At 49.8% G+C, this 23,431-nt stretch overlaps 2 protein-coding genes across 2 annotated transcripts; one reads left to right on the top strand and one right to left on the bottom strand.

Moving 5' to 3' along the window:
• Positions 1 to 1,797: 1,797 nt before the first annotated feature.
• Positions 1,798 to 6,958, bottom strand: LOC118011706 (serine protease 40). Its single transcript, XM_035006553.1, has 3 exons — positions 6,760 to 6,958; positions 5,012 to 5,178; positions 1,798 to 2,115 (listed from the first exon to the last, which is right to left on the bottom strand). The coding sequence occupies exons 1-3, from the start codon at positions 6,956 to 6,958 to the stop codon at positions 1,798 to 1,800; spliced, it is 684 nt and encodes a 227-aa protein (XP_034862444.1).
• Positions 6,959 to 19,814: 12,856 nt separating this feature from the next.
• On the top strand, positions 19,815 to 21,217 carry GPR148 (G protein-coupled receptor 148). The gene is given in 5 exon segments (XM_035006668.1): positions 19,815 to 20,279; positions 20,282 to 20,473; positions 20,476 to 20,525; positions 20,527 to 20,841; positions 20,843 to 21,217. Coding segments are annotated over 5 exon segments (1,035 nt in total). The 5' UTR covers positions 19,815 to 20,176.
• The last annotated feature ends 2,214 nt before the right edge of the window (positions 21,218 to 23,431 follow it).

Raw genomic sequence — 23,431 nt, 5'->3', positions numbered from 1 at the left:
GGCAGGGCTGGTGAAACCCATTGCAGTGGCACTTGGCACTCTTAGCCTGTCCCCCAGCTGCAGACTCAGTGGCCCTGCAGACCTGCTCTGCGCCCTGACATCAAGGATCTTTCCTTGCCACTGACCAGGGCCACATTTGGGACAGTCAGCCCAAGCCTCTCATCATACTTCTCACAGGTAGCCTGAGAAAGGAAGTCACACAGGGCCTTGAGGTGCCTGAGAATGGCCTGCATTAGAGGGAAGACCTCTGAGCTCCTTGAAGAGATCTCGGTTAGAATTTCTGGTCTGCTATTTACTACCCACATGACCTCAGACCTAGGCCTCAGGGCCAGATCCGTAAAAACAGATCAAACCTGGATAGTAATACTGAGCGTTGAAGCTGGCGGCGGGTAACAGGGAAATACGCTGTGGTGGAGCTGTGATTTGGCAGATCTGCAGAGTGGACTGGAAATGAATTTGCATCTGTGAGTTAGGGGGCCCAAGACACTTCATGGAAGAGCAAGTAGTCACACCATTCCATGCTTCACACAGAAGCATAGCTATCAATGGACAAAACAGTAGTCTCTATTTGAGAGAAATCCAACACCATCACCATGAGTTGAGGAAAGTGGCAGGTGGCTAACGCTCCAAATCTGAACTAAGTGCTGACTCCCACCTCAGGGCCCAGCAACTCGGCCATGGAGCCCCATACTGAGTTTATTAACAGGGAAGGGATGGTTTTTTCTCACTTCCAGATACTGCTAAGCTGGGAAGGAAAACTCTGCATGAGTAGCAGAGGGCTTAAAGGCAACAAGATTCTGGTGACCATGTGCATGTGACTTGACCTGTTCTCACCTGCTGGTGAGAGTCTAGGCTGTTTGAGGGACAAGAATGGAAAGAATTTGCATAGAACACCTGATGGCACTTTGGATATAGTGGGCCTGCAATGGTGGGGGCCTGCTCCCAGATCAGCAAGTATTCAGGTTGGGGGCCTGTGGTTGTGAGACCCTTCTGAGCATTTTGCTAATTAGTTCAGATTCTGTGACCCAGACATGTTTATAGGCGGCAGCTCAGGACATGGCTTTGGCTCAGTGCTGGCCCAGCAAGTCCAGGGTCAGCCAAACCACAAACTATGTCAAATCTCCAGGGGGTGGTGCCCTGGGCCTTGAGAGACTGGGGAAAGACAGAGCTGCGGGTAGTAGGGGAATAGACTGAGAGCTAACCCTGGAGTAAAGCTCTGAGGGCAGGTAACCTGAGACTTTAGACCTTAGCCTTGTGGCCAGGGCCCTTCACGGTCTACTTCAAACAGAGTCTTTCCAACAGAGCCTATGTGACCTGTGGGCCTGGAATATCCTTCTTCATGCCCAGCTCATGGCAAATCATCCACCTCTAGGAGGACCCGTCCCCACTAGTTCTCCGTGGGACCTAGAGCATGCCAATTCCTCCATGAGGTGAGACTCTGGCCTCTAAGCCATGATAACTCTTCTGGAAGACTCCCCAAGGCTAGTGGCTCAGCTCTGGATGGCCAGCAAGCCCCTGAGTGTCCCTCTCTTCCCCACCCTTATTCCAGGGAGGAGGGAGATCTTCCTGTGCTGAGGAGCTTGAAGAACAATAGCGTGGGGGTGGATGGTAGTTCTGACAGGTCCGAAACAGGGGCGGGAAACTCCTTTAATTATTTTTCTTTTGTCAGGCCTGCAGCAGACCTCATATGGACAGGAGAGCTCAGAGATGGACACAGTTAAGAAGAATGCAGAGCGCATTGGTACTAACACAGACAAGCTTGTGGGGGGTGGGCCAGGAGGGGCACCATGGGGTCTGTCACAGAGTCCTTAGGGAAATCAGCAGCAGGAGGAGGGTCTGTGAAAACACAAGGGTCATGCAGGTGCTGGGCTTGTGGACGGTGCCCAGAGAAGTGAAGTCACTCAAAATAGGAGGTTTTTCCTGAGGAGGAGCAAAAGAAGGTTCGGGATTGGGCGAGGTCCTCTGCTTCTCATTGATCCAGCTGGAGAAGTAGGTGAGCCTGGTGAAGACGCTGGGGCTTATGGGGTAGCGGCAGGCCAGGCTCCAGCTAGACAGCCCCATCAGAAACCAAGTACTACTGTTCAGCTTGCAGACCAGGGGGCCCCCGGAATCTCCCTGAGGAAAAAGGCAGTGTGAGTTGTGGGAACTAAGATAGAGGGGGACACATATGTTTTAGACAGGGTGAAGACAGTGCCCTTGTCCTCCACCAGAGTGGAATTTAGGAAGCCTTGTGTCATGTGGGCTGTGAGTGGTTCTCATCAGAATCACCTGAAGCATTTGAAAAGTCCAGACACAGGGTCCCACTGCAGACCTCTTCGATCAAAATCTCAAGGGTAGGCTCTGGAGCTCAACTCACAAAGCTCTGGAGGGACCCTAGGCTGACAGTCACAGGCCTATGAGAATGTACAGGGGGGCTCCAGGTGTTGGATGCCAGCCCTTTGTGCTCTCAGCTCTATGGGAGAGAAGGTAGCACCCGAAGTCCCATGGGGCCTGCAGGCCTCTGGCTGAATCCGCAGCCCAGGACTGCATCCCACCTGAGCCTTTGTTTTTGGACTTATTAAGGTCTCTAGTTTTCCCTCTAATTCTTTGCTGGGCTTCTTGAGAAAATGCAATCTGTGAGATGTGTCCGAGGAAAAGAAGTGATGCCTGAGCCTGGACTGGTAGGGTGGTCAGAATGGCAGGGTGCCCAAGGGGTCCCAGAAGAATGCTGGGGACTCGGAGCTCAGGACTCCAAGGCAGGAAGGCACCTGCCACCATGGGGCATAATGCTTCCATGTCATGGTCTAAGAAGTAGGGACCAAGGAAACACAGCATCCTTCCAGCCTTCTGTTGCATAAACATGACCGAGTCCTCTCTGCGTGCAGGAGACACGGAAGTGACGTGGAAAATGAAGACAGACAGTAGATCACACACATCTGCAGATGCAAGATGTGGAACAGAGGTGCCAGGGGGTGGTGAGTGGCAAGACGGGCTGCCCTACCTGGGCCATCAGAGAGCCTCTGAGCCAAGGTGGGAGGGATGCGCAAGGCTTGACCAGGAAGATCCGGTCACAGGTAGCTTGGAATAGGTGAGGCCAAGGAGCGACAGGGCCAGGTCCCAGTCCCCTGTCAGCTGGGAGGGTCGGGGTGATGAGACACTGAAGGACACTCAGCAGGGAAGTAATGGGCCCTGGTCCAGATTCTAGAAGAATGGTAGGATGTTCTGGGGCTGGGTGAAGCACAGCCAGTGGTAGGGCAGAAATCAGCACAGGGAGCCCAGTCAAGACACTACTTCGAGCAGAGAGAGTATAACAAAGACAAGAGAGAAAGGCTGAGGCACAGGATTTGGCATATCTGGCCCTTTCCCTCCATCTAAGGTAAAAATGGAGCAAGGCAAGAAAAGCAGGATAGGGCGGAGTGGTGGGTCCTTTGTGTGCGGAGGTCAGAAAGAGGTCGAAGAGAGCAGGTGACAGAGGAGGGCCTGCCCTCCGAGTGTGATGGGAGATGTTGCAGGTGCATGGCTGAGCACCAGGTGAGAGGAGGTCAGAGGTGAGACCTAGGCATCTGGCTATCTTGATGGGAGCACTGTGGAGAAAGGGCAAGCACAAAACCTGATGGGACGGGCTGAGGCAAGAAAGAGAAGGGAGCAAGCTGGAGAGGGCCTGTGCAGACGCCACCGGGGTGAGCCCTGCTGGGAAGGCAGGCTGAGAATCAGGGCCCAGGGCAGGGGTTTGGGGAGGAGAGAAGGTGCATGTAGGGTGTTTGAAGATGGGAATCACAACAGTATGTTTCTGAGCTGGTGGATGATGGCCAAGGAGAGAGACAAAAGCTAGCAAGAAGGAGCAGGAGAGGGAGGGGGGCTATAGGAGGAAGCCTGTGGGGGCCACAGCTCCAGAGGAAGGCATTGGTGTTCTAGGTTTGACTGTCATGCTACCTCCCCTTGGGCTATCCACTTCTCTCTGTGTCTCAGTTTCCCCACCATAAAAGAGAGGATTCCACAGAGTAGTAGACATTCTTAACACGTATGTCCAATAACATACTCATGGCTTATTCAGTAAGAAAGGCTCACGACCCCATAGAAACAATGACAAAAACCATGAATAGACACTCTTTAAAAGAGGCAATATATATATGAAAAAGTGCTTATCTCCATTATTCATCAGAGAAATAAAATTAAAAATCACATGCAATCGTTAAATTGAAAATGGCAGGCAACATGAAGTACTGGAGACAACACGGAGCAACGACAACTCTCAGCCACTGCTGGTGGGAGTGCAAACTGGTATCAAGCAGGTTAGAAAGCTGCTCTCCAGCACCTATGAGAGACGAAGCTTGCATACCTCATGGCACAGTAATTCTACTCCCAGGGTTATACCGCACCCAAATGTGAACCCATGGGCACTGACACATATGCGCTAGGATGTTCATAGCAAATCTATCTGCAATGGTCTCAGGTGGAAACTATCCAAATGCCACCAAGACTAGAAAGGATAGATAAAGAGATAGTATGTTCACACAGTGGGTTACCATATAGCAGTAAACCAACGATGTAAACTACACCTAAGATGGATAAATCTTGCAAACATAACCTTGCCTGGAGGAGACCAGGTGAAAATGCATCCTATCTCATTCCTTGTATGTAAGTCTCAACACGAATCTCCAGCAGCTTCAGAAGCCAGAGCTACTCTCAGGGAGTTAGTGACAGGAAGGCGGTATGAGGAAGACTCTTCGGGTGCTGGTTACATGAGTGTGCCAATTTCTAAAACTACATCGTACAGCACATTTGTGAATTATGCCCTTTTCTGCGTATGCTATGCTTCAACAGTGTTTTTTTAAAGAAGACAGGTATGGTATTAACTAGCACCCTTTGGGGACTTCTGAGCTTCAGCTCTGACACTTGAGGCTGGGCTGGGCTTAGGAGGAGGAAGTCGGGGGCTGGGGCAGGGTTCAGAGAAGACAGACGGGGGCAGACCCCACAGGAGAAGAGGGGCAGCCTGAGCTCCCACGGGACACCTGGAGCCCATGTCACTTACTCGGCAGATGGACTTTCCTGTCATGAGGTCCCCGGCACAAAACATATCCTCGTGTATAGAATATTCACTGCTGCTGGAGTCTGGCGATTGGAAATACATTTTACAGACCTCACTGTCAACAATGCCAACCTCTCCTTCCTGCAGCTGCAATGGTGAGGCCAGGAAATCTGCAGGGGGGTGGGGGAGAGGTCAGATGTGGGGTGGAGCCTGGGAGGGAGGCTCGCTCCCTCTCCCCTCTGCTGGCTCATGGACATGCTGCCGATTCTAGCTGACAGGATTGGGGTGTCTCTCAGAGGACTTGCAAAGATGAGGGGACAAGACGTGCAGGACGGACAGGAGCGCAAAGGTGAGGGGCCTGCAGCAGGAAGGGCCGGAGGGGAGGTCTACTTGGCTGCATGAGGTGAGAGTGGGGGTTGTACGAGGTGAGGACAGGTCATAGCAGGGTCCAGAGCAAGCAGGGCCTCCTCACCAGGCCGGGCAGTTCAGATTTCATGCTAAGCACACTGGGAAACCACTGAAGGGTCTCCTTACATTTTGAAAACAATGACGGGGCACCTCTGCAGAGATAGAAGTAGAAGCACAGAGGGTGGAAGCGGGGAGCCCAGGCTGGGTGGCACCGATGTGCCCGCGAGATGCCAGGTGGGCTGAGGGAGTCTGACCGAGAAGACATGGCCCAGCCTCAAGCAGCAGCTGGTCTGGGGAGGCTCCCCATGTGGCCTCTGTGTCCACACATGGCTCCCAGGGCTGACTGGTGTTTGCATGTGGCAGCACAGTGGCACGTGGACAGCTCCCCCCCAGGCAGCGCTGCTCATGTGCAGCTCTCGGGGGTCCCCGGGGGCAGCCCCGGTCCCGCAGCTGTGGTCAGGGGAGGGCATGGAGGAAGCTGCAGAGCTGCAGGCTCCGTCGGCTCCGTTTCTCCTGCTCTGGCCTGTGCCTTCCCCTCCTGCCCCAAGTCCTGGCCTCCGACTGTCTTGCAGAACCCTCCTGGCTCTGCCCGTGGTCCTTACGGAGCCATAGTCCATCCCAGGAGGCTGTTTCTGGAAGTGCTAGAGAGCTGGCGGTTCTCATGACCAGAGACTGTGCCTGACAGTTAGGGGCCAGGGGCTCAGCCCAGGAAGTCTTGCCCCCAGTGCCACCACTAAGATACTCCGCCAGATCATGGCAGACCTATGACCCTACAGGTCAGCCAAATGTACGTTCTAGTTTCTTCACTCAAAAGTATGTTTTCCTAAGACAAGAGTATTCACCATTGTGTCAAAAGACCCACCATTTCTCCTGTCTCAGCCTAAAAATATACCAGCCCAGCAAGCTGGCAAAATGGGCCAGTTTTACTTGAGGTAATGGATGAGGGGAAGTAAGAGTCACAGAGGAAAATGTTCTTAAGCTATCAACAGTCCAACTTCGCCTCCCAGGCTGGGAAACAGGCCTGCTTTTATTTCTTTCCTGCTGCCCCATGTACCTTCCATGGCAAGGGAAGTCCAAGAGGTGTTTGATGAAGCCTTGGAGGGGCCTGACATGGTCCCAAGCAGTATCTCAGAGTCAGGGTGGAATCCTGAATGGCTTGGATTCCAAGGACCCAAGTTCCTGATTCTGAAAGTTAGCGATGCTCAGACTTTTTGATCCATGGGCAGAAAGAAACTTGAATCTTGAGACGGACATGGTTTCCGGGCTGGAAGGGCGCTACAATGGGCATCACACCTCCCTCCTCCTTAGTCCTTGCCCTCCCGGCCTGCCCCACCCCTACTCACCATCCTCGGTGATCATCCCCCAGCCAGTGATCCAGCAGCTGCTGTGAATGGGCAGCTTCGTGGTTGGCCCTGGGAGGCAGGCGGGGAGAATGTGGGAAGTAAAGTTCACAGACAGATGCAGTTGCAACAGGGCAATGTCGCTGCCCATGAAGTAGCGCTTGTTAAATTCACTGTGAACAATGAGTTGATACACTGTCATCTGCCGGCTATGCTCAGTGGGATGTTGGAGCTGATGGTACCCGAGCAGGATCCGGTAGTCAGATGGTTCATGGGACCTGTCATGAGATGCTGCATTGTCACCTGTCTCCTCTGTGGGCTGAGCCAGCACCCTCGCATCCTCACCTGACTGTCTACCCTCAACTCCCCCCACTCTCCTAAGCAACCAGACACCACCATTATTCCAGACGTTGCTCTCTCCTCCCTTCCTAATATTCTTGTCAGTTGGGTTGGATGCCTGTCTGTAGCCTCAGGACATCTGTCCTGTGAAACTGTCTGATGGCTTCCCCAGTATGCCCCCAAATCAAAGGAGCAGAGAATCTCAGTGCTGGAAAGAAATAGCGGAGTACTTCAAACTATACTCCTTTGTTTTAGAGGAGAGAAGACTTGGCTCATTCCCAGCTCTGACCAGAAACATTGGACTGTTCCATGGCTTGAAGTAGTTCTCAAAGACCCCATTTCCCAGCCCAGAATGATCCATTCCCTCTTCCCAGTCTTCACACACACACACTTCTCCAAGACTGGTCCCCATCTGGAGATAGGCACTCATTGAGTCTGTGTGGAGCAAATAGGGGAATGCATGTAACTGAACTTCTCGTTTCTGGAACATGAGCAACTTTCCCACACAAATGGCCTGCTTGTGCTGCTACTTTGCCCAGATTCCACATGCCTGTACTCTTCTCCCACAAGGCCTTGCTAGCTCCAAGCCCCTCTTATGGGATGCATGGCATCTTTCCTGACACTAGCTCAGAATCCATTCTCTTGCATATTCTGGCCTCTCCATCCTGCATCACAGTAGTTGGGTTTATGTCTCACTTTCCTGATAGTATGAGAAGCTTCAAAGTCTGCATCTCCACATCCTCCGCAGTGGGCCTCATATGGGGCCTGGCACTTGTGGGTGCTGAACAAATGAATAGAACCCAAGTGGGGTCTCAAAGCCAGTTGATGCCAATGGCTCGACCTCCTCTGACTTGGAGTGTGATGTTCTCCCCACTCCGTCTGGACACAGAGGAAGTTCAGGATACACCTGAGGAGCAGCCTATTTGCATCCCGTCTCCCAGGACAGAAACCATTTGCTTCATGCCTCACTCTGGCCTATAGGGACAATGATGACCACAGGATCTCTTAGGCACATAGTTGCACAGCAGTGACAGGAATTTCTGGGTGCTGGTTAAACAGGCTGTGTCCTGAGATGCCTCCAGAGAGAAATGTGCTAGAATGTGCAGGTGGTTAGGACCCAGGGAAGTCTCTGGCAGTTGTGCTCATGATGACCTCTGAACAGCCTGACTGGAAGAGTACAAAATAATTGTCCATTTTGTCCAGGCCCTGACTGATGCTCCCCCAGCCCTGGGAAGTGGGGTCCCTGAAAATATTGCTCTGACTTAAAGCCTAAAGCCTGTGCCATATGTTCAGCCAGGGAAACTACACATCTACTACCATTTGCATAAGAGGAAACTGAAACCCCCTGAGATCTTGTTGGACTGTCTAGAGCTGGGCAGGATGCAGAAACCAGAGTCTACCTTGAGTGAGAACAGGACTTAGAATCCTAAAGTTTAAGGAAGACAAAGAGTGGGCTGGAGGCAATTCTTTTGGAACTAAAGTGTTTTCCAGTATTTGCTGATAATCACAATTAGAGTTAATTTCCATTTAACTATTTAAAAGTAATGTACATGTAGCTGAGATTACCATGCCATCTTGGTATTACCAAAGTGTGAGGAGGGGGACAGATGGGGATATCCCCAGAGGAAAAGATGAGGTAAATGGCCTTTGTCCTGGGGGATGTGAACTCAGACAGTCAGGAGACTGGAGTCAGGTGGTGAGTAGGCATGGCATTCCAAGTAGAGGGGACTGCTGAGTCAAAGGCAGGGGCAAGTCTTTCCCTAAGGAAAAAGGGCTGGGACACTCTTCAACCCCTTCTGCTCTGTCCATCTTATGACTCCCTCCCCAATCCCACCCCAGCAGCTGGGCCCATTGGGAACACATACTTTTGGAAGCAGTGGGCAGCTGAGATCACCCAATAGGCATCTATGAGGGCAGCTCCGCAGATGTGCTTGCCAAGGTAGAGCAGGCTGGCCTGCCATGGCCATCGTTGGTCAGGTGCGTTCTGGCCACCAAAGATCTTCCCACTTACTGCTGGCTTCCCACACACTGTGGAGACAATCCTACCCATGAAGCACCTGTATTATGGATGCCAGCCTTGGTGTCTCCAAATGTCAGCATCAACAGGCCCAGGGCCACCACGGACCCTCCTCACTTTCCAGCTGGAAAATCCAAGGCCCAGGGTGAAGTGAGACTGCTCATGTAACAAATGCCCACTTGGCATTGCTGGTGATGGTAGTGCTAAGGAAGCAGTCTTTGGGTCTGAGTAAGAAGAGGGAGTGGTCATCGAAGGGGAGGGAAGCAGGCAGCTGCAGAGGTGCACATCCACACTCACTGGGGTGCAGAGGTCCCAGAGGTGGTGCTGCCCCAGGCACTTCCTCAGACCTTATTTAACTTAACTAGCACACCACTGTTTGAAGTCCCCAAAACTGAGGACTTCTGAGGGGATGCTATTTGTTCAGGGTTATAGATGATTAAGTGGTTGCACCCCCCTCCACCAGCCTAATATTCTAGGGAAACTGAGGCCACATGGAACACATTCTGCTTGATAATTCTCCTGCTGAAGCACTGCATCCCCATTCTTAAAATGAAGAGGGTGTGGGGGCCCACAAAGACAGGCCAGACCTCCGTCCTTGAACTGAAGATGCTTGAGACCCAGTGGGAAAGAACCTGGTCTCCTAGGCCTCGCCCTTCCTGACCCAAGTAGGGACCCACCAGGGACCCAGAGACTCAAGAGCCCCACTTGGCTAGGTAGAAGACCTCCTGGCTGGTGGGGTTTGGGGGGGCCCTTGAGAGGTGGGCGAACCTGATGCCCCTCGCCCACTCATTCACCATCTGCGGTGGTTCCGTTGGGCTCAGCATGCAGCAGCAGTGGACGCAGCCAGAGCAGGGCTGTGGCCAGCACACAGGCCCCCTGCCAGCCTGGGCCTGAGCCCTTGGCCTGGGCGTTTGCCATCCGGTCAGTCCACGTCAGCCTCCCGGATGAGTGGTCGGCTCGGCGCGAGGCTGCGGGGGCCGCCGGGAAACCGCCTCCCTCCGTAGGGAGCGTCCCCCTCCCAGCCCGCTCTAAGGCCTGCTTGAATAGCCAGAGAAGGCAGTGGACCGCATGTGCCTGGAACCCCGAGGCCCCAGGCTGATGGGGGAAGCAGAGGGCACATAGGGTCTTCTGCCCAGGGACCCCAGTTTGATAGCAGAGACATCAGGACAGTTACGGTGTATGCCCAGGAATAGGCACTAATGGTCAGAGGCTAGGTGCTTCTATAATGTGACCAAATATTTCCAACTAGCTTTCAAGATCCAAAGCACTCATTTCTGCCCCCTCCCCCCATTCACATAATTAGGTCAGACCCACTATGGATAATATCCCTTACTTAAACTCACTGGTGCAAAGCAGCATGGCATAATCATGGGTGGATATTTCATCAGGAGGGCATTATGCAAGGGAGTGGGTTGTATGAGGAGTCCAACCTCTGACTGCTAACCACTCATGTTATTCCCAAATGCAAAATCATTCACTATATCCCAACAACTCCAAGGGCCTCATCCCATTACAGTATCAACCCAAAGTTCAGAGTCTCATCTGTTAAAGGAGGTCACTAAGAGGACTTGACCGTTGGTTGATCTTACAGCTGGACCCAGGCAATTGGAGGCTCTGCGCTCTCTCTCCTGGCCTTGGAATGTATACTCTGCCTACCAAGTGGGAGCTGCTTCAAGGACACAGCCTTGAGAGAGTAAGGTGTTGTTGAGACCATCTGGACTAAGATATATGACTGAGTCCAGTAAAGGCTTCTTCTTCTTCTTTTTTTTTTTTTTTTAAGATTTTATTTATTTTTTTGACAGAGAGAGAGAGACCTCAAGCAGGAGGAGTGGCAGGTAGAGGGAGAGGGAGGAACAGGCCCTCCGCTGAGCAGGGAGCCCAATGTGGGGTTTGATCTCAGGACCCTGGGATCATGACTTGAGCCAAAGGCAGACGCTTAACTGACTGAGCCTCCCAGGCGCCCCCCAGTAAAGGCTTCTATATAAACTTTAAGATCATGGCCTGCCAGGGTAGAGATCCAGTCATCTTGTGATTCCCCCAAGACAAGCCTCATACCTAAGTTCCCTTGCGAATTAAACCTGCCATCTACCAATCTGCAGCAGCTTACCTCTTGTTATAGTCTCTCCTTGCCCTCCGTGTCCAGGATCTTGTCTGTGAGCCAACCTCATCTCAATGTAAACATCAGTATCTCCTCAGCTCAAAGTCCAAAATCTCATTATTGAAATCCTCTAAGTTAGGTGAGGATGAGGTTCCAAGCTTTAATCCATTAAATAAAGTTCGTAACCACGGTTCTTCCTCCATTTGTGGACCTAGAAAACTAAAGAAACTACCAACCCAACATTCCCAACATACAATGGTGGGACAGGCTGAGGATAACAATCACAGACATTGCCATTCAAAGAGGGAGGAGGAGGGGAGATGGAAAGTAAAAAGGAGTTACTTGTCCATCCATAAGTTTATATATCCTACTGGGCAAGGTCTCAAGCCCTTAGGAAAAAATCCTCTGACTCTTGGCTCTGCCCTTTGGACTCTTGGTCATCCTTCCTTTTTTTAATTATTTTTTAATTTTAAATACTTGTTTCTTTTATACTCTCTGAACTGTTTTGTTTTTCTTTCCCTCTTCTTTACCTTTTCTTGCCCTCTAATATTTCCTTAAACTTAACAGGAAATCTTCAAAATCTATAAAAGAATGTTTGTAGTGCTTTAGAGATTTACCTGAATGAAGTTCTAAATTTTTCTGTTATGAGACATGTATTCCTTAATTGATAATTTCATGAATTATAGCTGCAATCTCAATGACTATATTTTAAAGAAGCATGTTAAAATACTGTTCTAAATTCATTTGAAATAATGGAGACTCTCTAAAAATCACAAAGAAAATATTTGGGAACACTTACCGTGTCCTTTTTGGGGGGAAGGAGCACATAGTTGCACCAAATTTGCACCTGAATAGCTGTCAGCTTGCTTCCCCCTAGTGGAGATCTGAGGGTCCAACTTCCATTTTGTACTTCCTCTGATCTCTGTCAGTGCCAGACTGCCATAGTCCTCCTGACATCAACTCTGGAACCTTGTGGTCTTTGTGTGGATTTCACTGGGTTTCACACTATTAGAAAAAGCCACATCCACACATATTTTTGAGATAACTCCTTCTCTAAATCGGCTTCCTGTTGAGAAGTATATACACCCTCCACCCCCCAAACACACACAAAAGCTGAAAACCCTAATATAGTCAGAGACATAGAAGACAAGATTGAGAGTTTTGAAGGGAAGCTGGAGGAAGCGAACAGGATGGGGAGGGCAGGAAAGCATGATGACCAGGCCTCAAAGGAGGCATCAGGAGTGGGGGAATGGAGGCATTGCAGAAGCTAGGAGTAACAACTGGGCAGGAGCCAGGGCGCACCAGGCAGGTATGTCTGAGGACAAAGGCAACCTCCCAATGAGAAGCCACAGGAAAACTGTTTTCAGGGAATGTGGGAGATGAAGGGGACTTTGGAGAGGATGAGGTACAAGAGATTTGCTGCTCACCATCTGGGCTGCTTCTGAAGTGCTCAGGGGGAAGGAAGGACATGTCTGGCATTGGAACATATGCCTTCCATGCTTCCCACGTGTCATCTCCACAACTACGTACATTGGCAGTTCGCAGGTAAGGAATCCAAGGAAAATGAATCATTACCCCCCTATGTCCTGCTTCTAGTCAATCAGAGCTCTAAGCTTTCCCCCACTTGTCCCAACTCCATGCTGTTTCCAAGGGAATGCAGAAGATAGGCTTAGGACAGGGCTGCCACCATCGTGAGCTTGGTGGGTCTGGAGAAGTGGAGGGTGTGCTATGAGCAGTGGCAGGCTGGGCCGGTGCAGAGGGGCAAGGACTGTGAGCTCACACAGCCACCTGGGGGGATGGACGGTCCTATTTCCTACCTCACACACGAGGAACCAGCATCCTGGAGAGGCGAAGTGACATGCAGGCAGGGTCAGTGCCAGAACTGGGCCCAGCTAGCAGGCTCTGGCACCCATGACCGTAAGCACAGTTCCACATAGCCTCTCTGCAGTCTCCACTGCAGCGACTACCTACAAGTGCTGGAACAGGATAGTACCTTCCCTTCTGGCATTTTCATGCCCAGTCGGGGTTTTCCACTTTCTCTTTCCTCCAGTAGTAAGTTCCTCTGAGCCTTGCCACGAGGTGGCAGCATTAAACAGTTTGAGATTACCTTCACCAGCTTCTATCTCCAGACCTAGGACACAGTATCCATCCTCTTAGGTACACTGATTCTCTGGTAGCTACACTTTCCACCATCTCTCGCTTCAGTGTATACCCATGTCCCTCCAACCTCCCGACCATCTGCACCATCCCAGACCCTCTAACAGCTCCCTCTGTGTCCTTCCCCACCAAGTGGAAGCTCACTCTCTCTAAGAATTCCCTTGGCACTTTGTGGGGAGTCTTAAGTACATTGTCTTCCTCTCTTCAGTGCTGTGGGTGCGCTGCCCCCTTTTCCCACCCTCCTGTTGCACTATAAGCCCCCTCGAGGCAGGGGCTGCGTTCTTGTGTGTGACACAGCCTCACTGTGGAGTGATGACGTGCAGCTGGGATATTGCATCTGAGGCCCGTGATGGCCTTTCCCTCCCCTGCCATTGAGGGCAGGGCCAGCAAGAGCCTGGTTCACCAGCACCCTGAGCATGTTTTCCTGTGACCTCTGGATGTCTTCAGTTCATTGCAGGTGCTCAGGCCTCAGACGTGACTCTGTGCACAGTGGTACTATCCATTTCCTAAATGAAGGGTAGCCCATCCCACCTCCGTGTTGCCTGCGAAAGGAAAATTCTGACGAATAGTGTGATTCCTCATAGTCAAGCAATAGTACCTCTAGAGAAACATCATATATGTATGTACAGAGACTCCTCATCACTGCTCTGCTTGTAATACTGGAGACAGTATATATGTCCATCAATAGGTAAAGGATAAAGTGTGCTGGTATGGTCAGAGAATGAAATGCTATAGGGCATTTTCATAGAACGAACTGTGTGGGAAAAACACTGACCTACAATGTATAATACTGAGTAAAAAATGCAATAGCAGAATTAAATCACAGTACAATACCAAACATGAACATCAATACTATATATGCTTTGGGAACCATATATTGGCAGTGAAAGTTCAAACACATGGGCAGGAGGAATATAGACCAAATTCAGAGTGGATGTTGCTCCCTGGGTAGGTAGGAAAAGGAAAAGGCCAGAGGATAGTGACAAAGGGGGCTGTAAACTATGTGTGAAATATTTTGTTATATTTATATGCTATATAGTATATATTGCATATAAAACATATAATATTATATATATCTCTAGATATGTAATAGTAAAATGATATATAAAATTATTGGAAGCAAATATGGCAAAACATGAACATTTGTTAATTTTGGATAGTGGGTCCAGGAGCATTTGTTAATTCCTCTTTGCATTTTTCAATATATTTAAAATAGTCACAATGATACTAAAAGAACAGAGTGTTGCATATTAACCTTCAGAATTAAATAAATCCCAGCTGTGAACCAAGTAGTTCAGGAAGCAGCAGGGTGACATGATGGAGAGGACCCGAGGCTACAGAAGACAGGAAGGCGTGGCCTCCAGAGCAGAGGTGGGAACAAGCCAAAGGGACTGGCCATGGAGGAGCACACCAGGCAGAGGACTTAGTGGGACCAGACTGGGCTGAGAGAGCTCTGGGTAGCTGCCATGTAGAGAGGAGCAGTCACAGGGCTTCTTCAGCTGGAAAAGATTTTCTAGGCTTTAGGGGGTCCTTGGGGGGTCTTTAAATACAGGCAGAGTTAAAGAGGCTTTTCAAAGGTGTCCCCTGTCTGCTAGAATCCAATAAAATAAATCCAATAAAAGAAACTTTACTTATGGCCTCAGTGAGTGTGTGAATAAGAAGTCCCTCTGACTACTGGAAGGCTGGCGGACACCATAATGTGGGTAGAAGGTGAGGGGCGGGCCGGCCCTGAGAAGCAGGAGGCACTCAGCTTTGCGTATGGGCAATGAAGACCAAACGTGATGGGCTTTCTGTCCCAGCTGCCCCAGCCAGGTTCCAGGGTTTACCAGGCAGGAGTGCTGAGCCGGCAACACCATCTGGAGGGAGGTAAACAAGCTCTAGCCCTGTACTCGAGGGGCTCGGTGTGGTAGAGAGCCTGGTCAACAACTGAACACAGGAGATGGAGAGAGTAGTAAGGGTTATGGGAGCTATCAGGATTTTAATTTATCTTTCATCAATATATATTATTTAATTATTTTAAAAATCTGGGTTTAACCAGGAGATGCAGATGACATTCCAATATTCTTTGATTATGGATTAAAAATCTGCTAATTCTGAAGGTGTCAATATGATGGAGATCTCTAGGATCTCCAGGACAGTTCTTGAAAAGTGGCATATCTACTGATGGAAGGGTCAACTTAGGACCTGTCTTTGGAGGAGCATTCCTCTTCTACACATGTGGTCCATCACAAAGAGACCTCACTCTGCCTCCAGGCCTCCTCCAGCCCGTTGTCCATCTGGATATCAGCTCTGTCCTCATAGAAGGTAAGTTTTGTCTTGTCGCTCTGCAGTATAAATTGCCTGCCCCCCCCGCCCCCCGCCGCCTCCTGCCACAGCCAACATGGCCCACAGGCAGGGCCCTGGTGTGCTGGGTTCTTCATCCTCCTGGCTCTGCTCAAACTGAGTTCCTCACTTGGAACATCTACCCCACCTCTTTTCCTTGTCTAAGCCACAGGCCTTAAGGACAAGCCACTTAAGCCTCAGCCTGGAATTTACATGATCCCTTTCTGTGACAGGCACTGAGGGTGTGCTGGCGAGCAGGACCCCCTCCAAAGAGCTGATTCTGATAACAACGTTAGACATGACTCACACAAGAAAACACTGAGACAAATCATGGTAAATAGTATAAAAGAAATAAGGGCACTGTATGAAAATAAAGGAGATAGCTGTGGTCCATTCCAGGGGTCAGAAGACATTTGCCAGAAGAGTCCTTCAAACTGACAGCTTGCTGATAAGGTAAGGAGGTAGCAATGTTCCCAGGCAGCAAGGGTCATGTGTTCTTCAAGGAACAGAGAAGAGGCAAGTGAGATGGAGCACAAAGACTGAAGAGGGAGGGAAGCAGGGACAAGGGATGTGCTGTACTCGGTCTCATGTATTAGGACCAAGATCTTAGTCTTTATCTTTAGAGCAATGAGAAGCCAGCGGAGAGTTTTATTTAACATAGGAACAACATGCTGATGAGGTGGTAGTGATCACAATGATGGTGAGAATGGTGAGGAGGAGGAAGATTATGGTGACAGTGATGATGGTAATGATTGTGGTGATAACGAGGATGGCAAAAATGATGCAGGGATGACAGTGACGAAATAAGGACGGGAGAGATGGCAACAGCGAAGCTGACATGGTAATGATGAAGATATGTAGATTGAAAATGAATAGACAAAAAAACAGAAAGCAGAAGCAGACCTATAAATCAGAGAACAAACTGACGGTTGTCAGAGGGAAGGGGGTGGAGGGATGATTGAATGGGTGAAGGGGAGATGGTAACTGGGTAAATGGCTTCTGGTTATGGGATGAATAAGTCATAGGGCTGAAAGGCACAGCCGGGGAACTGTCAATGGTGTTGTGACAGTGCTATGTGGTGACAGATGGGGAGCACAGCATGACATACAGACTTGTTGAATCACTATGTTGTACACCTGAAACTAATGTAACACTGTGTGTCAACTATACTAAAAACCAAACAGTAAATTAAAAAAATGAAACCAAATGTGTGGGCTGAAATGTTGAGAGAAATGCTGATGGTGATGAAGAGTCCAGCAGCATGGCCGGCTAGGAAGGCAGAGGCAGGAAGACCGTCTGGGACACTGACGGAGAGAGGCTGGAAACAACACACGATTTGGAGTGAGACACACCTATGCTCTGCCGTCTATTTTCTGGGTGCCTTTGAGAAAATGCCTTGACCTCGCATGTGCCTCAGTTTCCTCACCCTCTAAAGGATTCCTAAAAGTGAGATGATGTCTATAAAAGTGCCTGGCACCCAAGAGGTGCACTGTCAGTTCCCTTTGCTTCTCCTTGACATACAGGCATGCTGCCAGGCCTGTGAAGAGGAGGGCCTGGAGGTGGAGTTTTTCTCCACTGCCTCATTCCTGCAGCCTGGTCGGGTGACAATGGCCTGTTGCTGAGGGACATTGTATTGCTGCTAGGAGCCCAGGAGCTCCCGTTTAGATCATTTCCTCCAACTTGATAGTCTTGGCTGCTGGCTGCCTGTGGGCATAGCTGTGTGAGGTGGGGCTTCTGCTTGGGGCTACCTCTGCCACTGCCCACTACCCACCCCTGACACCCCTGAGCTTCGCTCTGATACCACAGTGAGTAATTCCTGTTCACTGCCAAGTCTGGGGGACATAGCAGTGGGGCCTCTGCGTGTCTTGGAAAAGACAGCTTCTTACTTGTCCTGAGCCTTCTCACAACGTGACTGTAGGCAAGGCACTTAACCTCTTTTGGCCTCAGTTTCCCACCTGGAATCTGTCTTGCTGGTTCAAGGAGCAATGTGGCATTCCCGTGTCATCGTGTGGCAGTGCCTGTATGCAGTAGATGGCCCACAATGAGGATGTGTGTGGTCACTGTTAGCTTCTCTCTCCCTTGAGGGCAGAGCTTAGGGGCCCATCTACTTGGTGGTTTGAATCTGTTTGCATCAAGCTTGTCCACAGTTTCAATTTATCTCCAGCCTCCTGGAGGGTGCCTTCTGGCTGGTCCCTGGACAGGGACAGTCCTAGCATCCCGAGGCTTTTGAAATGCCACACATGGTGGAGATTTTATTTCCAAAGTAATGTGTAGATTCATTAACCTGTGCTGCTCATTTCCCCTGTATCAGCATGTGGTCTTCTGTGGCACCTACAATGTGTTCAGTCAGGAATGTTCTGACCCATACTGAGAGCAGAGAATGGAGTGGGACAGAGCAGTTAAAGGTGGTGGGGCCACTAACCAGGATGGGTCAGCGCTAGCTCATCCCCACAGCAGTCAGCGCATACTGACCTCCAAGCAAGGCTGATCCCAGGGACCCCACATCCACAGTAGCCTGCATTTTCCCAGGAAGGACACCCTGGGTGACTCCTGGGCAGGTGAAATGGAATGGTGTAAAGAGACTGCTTTATGTATTTTGTAGGTCATAAAATGATTCTCAACAGCAAGGCAGGCTTCTTATTACATTTACCAGCTCATTCATCATGAGACTTACTCACTTGCCATTTCCCTGAAGCTGTTGCCTGTCACTGTTATCAGAAGGATTGAGCTTTCAGCTATGTTTTTACTGAGGGGTTGTGGTTTAATGGAGTCCCCTTACCCAGGGCATCTGTATTCTAAGACAAGCACCTGCTGAGGGCAAGGCTGATAGCGGGGGGCTGGGAAGGGCATTCTACTGGGCTGACAGCAGGGGTAGCCTAACCTCCAGCCCAGCTCTAGGCATGTTGGCTGCCCCTCAAAGTACACCTGCAGAGCGCCTGGGGCCAGTGGAAGTAGGAGGGGACACCCTCTGGGGGGCACAGGCCCTGCTAGGGGAGACAGGGCGGCAGGGTCAGCCCTCTGGTATTGCAGTGTCTCTGGAGGAGGAGATGTGCTTTCACAGAACAACCCTTAGATTCTTTACCATATTCTGCCTTCAGGAGCAGTTGTTGCTGCTTCTCCTGAAGATGCCGTAACAAACCCTCAAGAAAGGCATGGTCCCTGGGCCGGAGGGAGCCAGGGGTCTCTCCAGGGAGCAGGGCCTTTTGCCAGCTCTGAAGGAAGGAGTGATACTCATGCTCCAGTCAGAAGAATGAGTCTGGGGTCCAACTCGTGAGTTACCATGCCAGATGTCCTGTCTCTCCCAGTGTGATAGCCCCTAGGCTACTCATACTCCCTGTGTCTCACTACCTTACCTGCACCCCAGATGTGTGGCGATGGCAAGGCTCAGTCTATGGGGCACACTTAAGAATGAGGTGGCTTGGCAACGAGTGTCAGCACTTTTGTAACTGGATGTAGGTCTCCAAGACAGGTATGTTGTCATCATGGCTCCCAGTGGGGCCATGGAGACCCAGAAGGGCAGAGTAATTTAGCCAAGACCACAGTTAATGACAAGAGGCAAAGCCAGGTTTCCTCTGAAGTCTTCAGCTTCTGACACTCCTGAGAAAGAAAAAGGAGGCAAGAGGTGAGTGCCCGTGTAGTCAGAGGTATGAGGCAGGGTTCTGGTGTGTCACTTGCCAGATCTGGTCCAGGTGGCATTCATGATATGAGGCTGGGCCTCTTATGGCTCAATGTCTAAAATTTTTGTCTCCTTCTGATCCTGAGAACATTCTGCCTGTGCTCGGGAAGGCACCAGCTCTGTGGTAGCTCCTTCCCCAGGCTCAGCATGGTGTTGGGCTGGGGCCTGGAGAGGAGCTAGAGAGGGGCTGGAGGGTGTGGCACAGGCAGCAGGTCCCAGGAGCATAGAGCATCTAGTGCACTCCTTCAGCAGTGAGGACAAGGGGGACTGTGCAGCAGGGAGGACCCAAGCCTCTGGAGAGTGTGGTAAGGTAAGGGCTAGCATGTCTTGAGCATTTATCCCAGGCTACACGTTGTGCTAAGTATGTTACCTGTAGATTTTTGCAACATTTCCATGAGGTCTGTATGGGCAGCATTCACTTTTCACAGAAAAGCAAACAAATATAGAGAGCTTCCCAAAGTCTCTGAGCCAGATCTCAAGAGCAGAAAGCCTGCTCACCTAAGCCAGATGGGAGACACTTCTCAGGAGATCAGTGACCAGTACACCATGGCAACAGGCTGATGCATTTAGGTGTGCCCATACACATGCGGCCAGGATAGCTGGCAGACATGCATGCGTGTAGGAAGCCCTGTGTGAGCAGAATTTTGCTTTGTTGTTTTGTTTTTGTTAAACAGTCGTTCCCAAGACCTGCTCAAGTACAGCATTTCTGCAGGGGAGTAGCACCATCAGAACCCCTGCAGGGGAGATCCACACCCTGGGCAAGTACAGAACCAAGCACCTGTGGGAAAGCGTGCCATTCCTGCCAGGAAGCATGTGGGATCAGTTGACACCCTATCGCCTGGACACAACAGCCTGGCCAGCCTCGGACCAGCTCATCTGTGAGCCCCCCTGCATGCCTCAGTTAGCCAGCAACACTTCCTGAGGCTCGGAGACCTGAGCGTGCCTGTCACCATGCTGCACTGGCTGTTCCTCCCTTCAAGCCTGCTGGCCGTAGCCACACTGGCTTGGACCCCCATGCTGCTGGTAACCATCCTGCAGAGCCAGAGACTTCGGCAAGAGCCCCACTACCTGCTGCTGGCTAACATCCTGCTCTCGGATCTGGCCTACTTGTCTTCCACATGCTCATCTCCTCCAGCAACATGGGCAGCTGGGCCCTGGACTGCATTCATTGTTTGTGGTGCTCTCACAGATGCTATCTTCATTGCCTATACCAGCACCATCTTGTCCTTCATGGCCACCGTGCTGCACACCTACCTGGCAGTTGCTTATCCTCTGCACTACTTCTTCATGTCCTATGAAGCTGCCCAGAAAGTGGTGGCCCTCATCTGGCTGGTGGCCTGCTTCTTCCCCACATGTCTCATTTGGCTTAGCAAGCGGCAGGATGCCAGGTTCGAGCAAGGGGCCTCATGCATCCTGCAGCTGAGTCTGGGCACTGAGCCAGGCCATGGCCCGCTGGTCACTGTCACCATAAAAGAGAATTTTATGCATTCTCTCTCTATGCATAGCTTTCATCACCTACTGCTTATGGAGGATCTATGCAAAGACTAGGACTTTAGGAATCTGGGTGCAGGGCTATTCCTGGGCCAGGGGTACCCTGCTTATCCACACAGTGTTAATCATGCTGTATGTTAGCCCAGTTGTGGTGTTTTCCCTGGACATCATGCTAACCAAGTACCACCACATTGATGCCAGAACTCATGTGTGGCTCATGGCAGCCAACAGTGAGGTGCTCATGATGCTTCTTCATGCCATGCTCCCATACCTGTACACACTCCGTTACCAGCAGCTGCTGGGGATGGTCTGGGGCCACTTCTCATCCAGGAGGCACAGTGACATCTTCACTATTTCTTAGAGCTACAGACTTCACAGTCTAACAGACTTAGGTTAGAAATTGTATGTTGGATGCATCAGTAGCCAATTATCACCAACTCCAGAAAACTATGAAATATACTTGTGCAACAGGACATTTAAGATGACCTCAACTGATGGTTTTCAACATTTCAAAAGTTTTTAAGTAGAGAAAGCTCACTTCTCACTGATGTGAAGATTTTCTACTTGAAAATGGAAGCAAAGAAAAGTGATTCAGCAGAGCTGTGATCAAAGTGGGGGTGAGGCCCTGATCTGTGCCTTTCCAATGGCTTCCACCATATCCTCCTCCACCACTGGCAAACCATTGTTGCTGACAAACACACAGACGCCAAAACATTACTAATGAACCTGGAAAGTAAGCAAGCAGATCTGCTGAATCTGGAACCATGAGCCTCCATTTTGCCAACTCCTCAGTATATGGGAGGGAGGAGAACAAACTAGGACTCACCTATAGTGGGGGGTGTCATGAAGATATCTATAAAGCTGGAACCCCCTTGGGGCACCTGGGTGGCTCAGTCAGTTGGGTGTCTGCTTTTGGCTCAGGTCATGGTCCCATGGTCCTGGGATGGGGTCCCCATGCTGGGCTCCCTGCTCAGTGGGGAATCTGTTTCTCCTTCTCCTCCCTGCTTGTGCTCTCTGTCACTATCCCTGTCTCTCTCAAATAAATAAATAAATAAAACCTTTAAAATAATTACAAAATTAATTAATTAATTAATTATTAATTAAAACTGGAACCCCAAAATATTACAGTCTCAGAACAAGGATAAATGACAACTAACAGAATAGCAAGGGGACTTTCCTGCCTTGATATTGGTGCTGTGCAGAAGAGGAAGAAAATTCCTCAATAACTCTTAGGTGGAAGCCACCCTTCAAACAGGATTAGAACTAGTTTTAAAACTATTTTTGTGGTTAATAGATCTAATTCTGTGGTTGGTTGGCTCTTCTGGAGGATTAGAGCTTCAGCTCAGGCTTCAAAGAATTTCCATGGTAAAAAACCTCAAAGCAAATGAATTGCACATAGTCAAAATTCACAAAACTACACAAAAAATAAGGCACCATGAATGAGAATGAGAAGAAACAACAAGATAGCAGTAGTATACTCCATCCAGCTCCTTAAACTGTCAGACACTTGGCTAATACAAAAATGTTCAGTATATTTTAAGACATGAAAAATGACATGGAAATATGAATGAGGAGCAACACATTTTAAAAATAATCAAGCAGAAAATGACATATCAGATAAAGGGTTAGTATCCAAAATCTATAAAGAACTTATCAAACGGAACACCCAAAGAACAAAGAATCCAATCAAGAAATGGGCAGAAGACATGAACAGACATTTTTCCAAAGAAGACATCCAAATGGCCAACAGACACATGAAAAAGTGCTCAACATCGCTCGGCATCAGGGAAATCCAAATCAAAACCTCAATGAGATACCACCTCACACCAGTCAGAATGGCTAAAATTAACAAGTCAGGAAACGACAGATGTTGCGGGGATGCGGAGAAAGGGGAACCCTCCTACACTGTTGGTAGCAATGCAAGCTGGTGCAGCCACTCTGGAAAACAGTATGGAGGTTCCTCAAAAAGTTGAAAATAGAGCTACCCTATGACCCAGCAATTGCATTGCTGGGTATTTACCCCAAAGATACAAATGTAGGGATCTGAAGGGGTACATGCACCCCAATGTTTATAGCAGCAATGTCCACAATAGCCAAACTGTGGAAAGAGCCAAGATGTCCACTGACAGATGAATGGATAAAGAAGATGTGGTATATATATATACAATGGAATATTATGCAGCCATCAAAAGGAATGAAATCTTGCCATTTGCAATGACGTGGATGGAACTGGAGCGTGTTATGCTGAGCGAAATAAGTCAATCAGAGAAAGACATGTATCATATGACCTCACTGATATGAGGAATTCTTAATCTCAGGAAACAAACTGAGGGTTGCTGGAGTGGGTGTGGGAGGGATGGGGTGGCTGGGTGATAGACGTTGGGGAGGGTATGTGCAATGGTGAGCACTGTGAATTGTGCAAGACTGTTGAATCACAGATCTGTACCTCTGAAACAAATAATGCAATATATGTTAAGAAAAAAAAGATAGCAGGAGGGGAAGAATGAAGGGGGGGAAATCGGAGGGGGAGACGAACCATGAGAGACGATGGACTCTGAAAAACAAACTGAGGATT

This window comes from Mirounga leonina, unplaced genomic scaffold (assembly GCF_011800145.1).
Source record: "Mirounga leonina isolate KUSES-001 unplaced genomic scaffold, KU_Mleo_1.0 Mir_151, whole genome shotgun sequence".
Lineage (NCBI taxonomy): Eukaryota > Metazoa > Chordata > Mammalia > Carnivora > Phocidae > Mirounga > Mirounga leonina.
Note: the sequence above shows the minus strand (reverse complement) of the source record. Positions and strands in the feature narration are given on the sequence as shown.

Bases quoted from the DNA above. Each gene is read 5' to 3' on its own strand.
- LOC118011706 (XM_035006553.1), bottom strand. From the start codon at position 6,958: ATGACAGTGTATCAACTCATTGTTCACAGTGAATTTAACAAGCGCTAC. The intron at 5,179-6,759 runs GTGAGTAGGGGT...ACCCCCCTGCAG, and splicing joins GGGGATGATCACCGAGGATG to ATTTCCTGGCCTCACCATTG. The intron at 2,116-5,011 runs GTAAGTGACATG...CTTTTTCCTCAG, and splicing joins CAGGAAAGTCCATCTGCCGA to GGAGATTCCGGGGGCCCCCT.